Here is a 4,715-nt window from a genome sequence, read left to right as displayed (position 1 = left end):
GGGGGGGCGCGCGCGCGCGGCCGTTAACCGTCGGGGCGGTCATTGCTGCTGCTGCTGGCGGCGGCTGGAGCTGGGCCCGAGGTGGTACCGCTGCCGTGAGGTACAGGCAGTCTCATTTTCTTGAGGTCAGAAGGTGCCTTCGGCATCCGGAGTTCTTCAGCGTGCAGGCCGCTGGGAAGTGGGTGCAATGCTGGGGGTGCCAAATGCTGTCATTTTCTCCTCCCCTGATGTAAAGGAGATGACGTCATCATAGAATCATTTAGGTTGGAAAAGACCTTTAAGGTCATCAAGTCCAACGGTTAACCTAACCCTGCCATTCCACCACTAAACCCTGGCCCTAAGCACCTCGTCTACCCGTCTTTTAAACACCTCCAGGGATGGGGACTCAACCCTTTCCCTGGGCAGCCCGTTCCGATGCTTGACAACCTTTTCTGTGAAGAAATTTTTCCTAATACCCAATCTAAACCTCCCCTGGTGCAGCCTAAGGCCATTTCCCCTCATCTATTGCCCGTTACCAGGGAGAAGAGGCCGACCCCCACCTCGCTACAGCCTCCTTTCAGGCAGTTGTAGAGGGCGATAAGGTCTCCCCTCAGCCTCCTTTTCTAAGTCAGCCGAGTTTCCATGTCTGCAGGAACATCCTGACTGCACAAAGTTATGAAGCAGCACACTTGAGAAGGCCTTTCTTCTAAATGTGTTCAAGACTTGTTTTCTTTAAACTTAATTGGGCTTATGCTTCTGCAAAGAGGGGTTGATTTATGTGCCCAGCGCTACCTGTACTGGGATAAGAGCACACTGAATTGGTTGCGTGAAAACCTGCCTGCTTGGCATTAACTGCAGATGGCTGAGACTCTGGCCCGCAGCACAGCATTTGCCTTGCTTAGGCAGTGTGCGTGATGGTGTTCTGTATTCGTAAATTCTACGATTGTGAAAGAACAAGACAAAATGAGTTAGCCAGGCACAAACCCACAAGAATATATGTCAGTATACATATATAATACATATAAAGAGCAAATTAACTTCTTCAGAAGTGCTGGTATGAAACATTTTGAAGTACAAGTGAAGGGAAAAAAGGAAAAGTCAAGAACTGACATTGTTCCGTCTTGTTTTCCTGTTTATGGTAATTGCCAATGTGCGGCTTTAAAGTGCCAGAAATACATAAAATAAACTGAACTGTCTCAGCTCACAACATGAAATGAGAGAATAGGGGATGGGAATAGGTACAAACAATCCCCCAGCTCTCTTGATTGCTGCTGTTGTGCTGCAGGCAGGGAGCCTGCAAGTGCACAGTGAGAGGTGAAAATGGTGATGGATTTAGTGGCCTTCGAGAGAGAGCAGCATGAAAATATCATGTCGTGATGGCAGTTCCTGAGCTCTTTGGCTTCCATCTGGTCTGTGTGTGGCCTCTCTGATCTGTAGTCCCATTCCTGACTGCCGCAGGGCAACCTTTCAGCTAGATGATCATGCTTTGTTTTAGGGAAAAGGATGCTATCGCATCAAAGAGCTCAGTCTTCAAAAGGACAGCAGAGCCGACTGCAAAACAGAACTCGTGACTGTGTTTTTGAGCAGACGTCCCTCTCTTGCTGGTTGGGAAGCCCGGCTGGGTGTGCTTGCAGTGGAAATGCTGACATACCTGAGCATCTGTCACTGGATTCCAAGCGTGCCATTTCCTCTGCTCCCAGAACAATGAGGAAAGTGAGAGGAAATCCGAACAAACTTTCTGCGTGACAGGGAAAAGAGAGGAAACCTGAAACAATTCACTGGGCAGCAGTGGAAATGAAACCGCTGCATCCCGCTGTGCTCAGGAGCAATGATTTTAGAATAAATTAAAAAAAACCAAGCCAACACAAAAAACCAAGAAGAAACACCCACACATTTCAAAAATTGCAACAGTCTGACCCATGAGCTTGCTATATATCCTTAGTGCTGCAGGTTAGCCTGGCCAGTACTTAGACATGAACCCTTGTAAAGGGTCACTGGGATGCCTCAGGAAATAGAGTCAAGGATGTGACAGGAAGTCACTGCTTGTGATTCTTTGTTGAACTCATTGCCCATAAAATATGGTAGGTGCTGTTTTGGTGGGGAGCAGGGTGGAACAATTCTATTCTGGTGAAATTCCAGTTTGTCTAATTCCCTTTTGTCAGTAGGTATATTTGAATAAATGTTCCCTCCTGTCCCAAACTGCTGCTGGGAAGCACTCTCTTCTAAATGTTGATTCTCTTTTTGTGCTTTTCAGCACAGAACACTGTGGATTATACTGGATTTAGAAATTTTTGTTCCAGGGCTTTTAGACTTGGCTTTTGATGAAATACATTCCTAGCCCTACTGCTTGGTACAAGCTCAGTCTTCCTTAGGGAGGACAGGGTGGGAGCATCCGCAGCAGATGAATTTTAGTGCAGGTGTAAAGCCAACTGTTTTACAAGGGATGCATAGTAAGACAAGATGGACAGTGTGTGTAGTAGGTCACAGTTAATGGTAAATGGTCCTGTCTACCCACTGGGTTGCCCAGAGAGAGACTGTTGGGCTATCCTGGCTCCCTGATTATACTCAGGCTCCTTTGTCATAGACACCTTTTATTGTGTTTTCAAAACATACTATGGGACCTCGTGTTAAAATGATGTTTGCATTCAATGAGTCACCATTGAACGATGCCTCCCCACAGCAGCTTCAATAAAAGGGGAGTAAAAATGGGATCAGGAGGCCAGGCTTCATAACTGCCAGCCCTGGCTAACCATCAAATCACACACGCCCACCACTCCAGCTACAAAAGGAAGAGTTCGACCAACACATCTACTCATTTGAAGGGTAAATAACATAACTACTAGTAAAAAAGCTGCTTACCCAAGACACTTCCCCCAAATGTTGCTTGTGACTCTAAGGGAGTCACAGTATTGGAACCAAGCCAGTACTGGAACACCTCTGTCCCAGCCCGGTTCACTTGCTTCAGGTGGTATCCACAGGGTATCACATGAGATCCAGTGCTGACCACGTGGGAGGCAAGAAAGGAAGGCATGCCCGGAGGTGAATGAGGAGGATCTGAACACCTCCTGCCCTGCCTGCTAGCTGCTAGATCAAGCATAGCTGAGATGTGAGGGCACAGACTTAGATTCACAGGACCACCTGGCTTAGAAGGTGTCCAAGAGCACTGGATGGGTTTTGGAGCAGAGAAAGTCACACAGCTCCTCTATCTTGTGTAGGATTACAGAACTTCCAGCCTGCAGGTCCCGCTCTCTTCCTGAGCCTCCCTTTGCATTCCTCACAAAGTCGGAGAGGGACATGGCTGTGACCTGGCCAGGAAAGCATGGTACCTTCGACATAGTCACACTCAGCATATCAGCACTGCACAACAACCCAATTCCTGACCTCTAGTGAAGGGTTAATCTAGGGAAAACCAGAACAGAAGCAGGATTCTTTTTGCCTGTGTGGCTGAGAATGGAAGCAAAAGTTTCTGATTTGTCCCAGCTGCTGAAATAGTGGCTGTGATTGCAGTGCAGGACTGTCCTGAGCAGAGCAAACCAGCCCTCATGAAGCTCTAAGCTATCACATTCAGATCCTTCTGCCAGTCAGATTAGTCCATTCAGAGCTGTTATTTTTTCTACGTTTTTCCCTGTGTGTGGACATGTGGACAAAGTTGCATTGCTAGAAAACTGCATCATTTTCTCTGTGATGATAAAACCAGCCATCTCAGAAGTACGGTGAAGTCATAACTGATCTGGCACAGTTGGCTAGTGATATGCTGGATTACTAAGAAAAATTTAGCATCGTGTCTGCCTTTCCATAGTGTGCAGTTCACACCCACAACCACGCTTACGTGCTCACAGGTATGCACCTCAGTGTTTGCATGTCAGAGCTCAGCATCCACAGCATACATGGGCTAATTTTCACACCAGGGTATGCACTCACACAGACATAAATGCATACACTCATACACAAATGCCAGCTGTGTGGCATGGAGCTGATGACCTCACTTTTCATTCTCCCCTTATGAACATGTCCAGCTGCTCCTGATCGATTCCCTGGCTCCAGTGCTTGGAGCATGAAATTGAGCAGGGTGAGCCAGGGGGCAGGAATGTGATCATATGCAGGTGTGCAGAGAGACGCTGACGCAAAAGAGCTTCATATTAATTTAATTGAACCAGCAGTGTACTTGTTCATTTCTGTCAAAAAACTATGGGCATTACAGGCATCCGAGTCACACTCTGAGGGACCAAAGCTTTCATTCTTCTTAGGTGTAAAAACAAATGTTGATGTTGTGAGAGGAAGAGACAAAAAGGACAAGGATTCAAGCTTTGTGAGATGTAGTGTTGTCCTTCCTAAGAGTTTGCTCACCGTTACAGAATTATGGAGTGGGTTTTCTGATCATTTTGATTCATGAGTCTGCAGGGAAGTTTCCCTTATCTGCTGGGGCCTACTTGTGGAGGTGGAATCATTCCTGCATTAACTCCTCCAGTTGCCTCAAGCTAGTTTCCGGGGTCTCTTCCTTGTACCTCTTCAAGGTATTGACATGACCCCATCATCACAGTACTTGAGCACTTTGCAATATTGGTCCCAGGAACACCCAGGTGAGGTAGGGAAGTGCTGCTATCCCCATTTTTAGACAGAGAACTGAGGCACTGAGGGGTCAAAAATCACAAAGGACATCTTTAGCAGACACTTGAAACAGGGTTCCTTTCCTTCTTCCTGCTTCAAAGTGCTCTGCCACTGAATCATCCTACTCC

At 47.0% G+C, this 4,715-nt stretch overlaps 1 protein-coding gene across 1 annotated transcript in view; it reads right to left on the bottom strand.

Moving 5' to 3' along the window:
- The window catches only part of DDX47 (DEAD-box helicase 47), an 11,686-nt gene extending 8,372 nt beyond the window's left edge, over positions 1 to 3,314 (bottom strand). The window contains exon 1 of the mRNA XM_035897108.1: positions 3,306 to 3,314. Coding sequence (XP_035753001.1) covers positions 3,306 to 3,314 — 9 coding nt within the window. The remainder of the gene's footprint in view (positions 1 to 3,305) is intronic.
- Between the last annotated feature and the right edge of the window lie 1,401 nt (positions 3,315 to 4,715).

This window comes from Egretta garzetta, unplaced genomic scaffold (assembly GCF_000687185.1).
Source record: "Egretta garzetta isolate BGI_Z169 unplaced genomic scaffold, ASM68718v1 scaffold697, whole genome shotgun sequence".
Taxonomy (NCBI): domain Eukaryota; kingdom Metazoa; phylum Chordata; class Aves; order Pelecaniformes; family Ardeidae; genus Egretta; species Egretta garzetta.
Note: the sequence above shows the minus strand (reverse complement) of the source record. Positions and strands in the feature narration are given on the sequence as shown.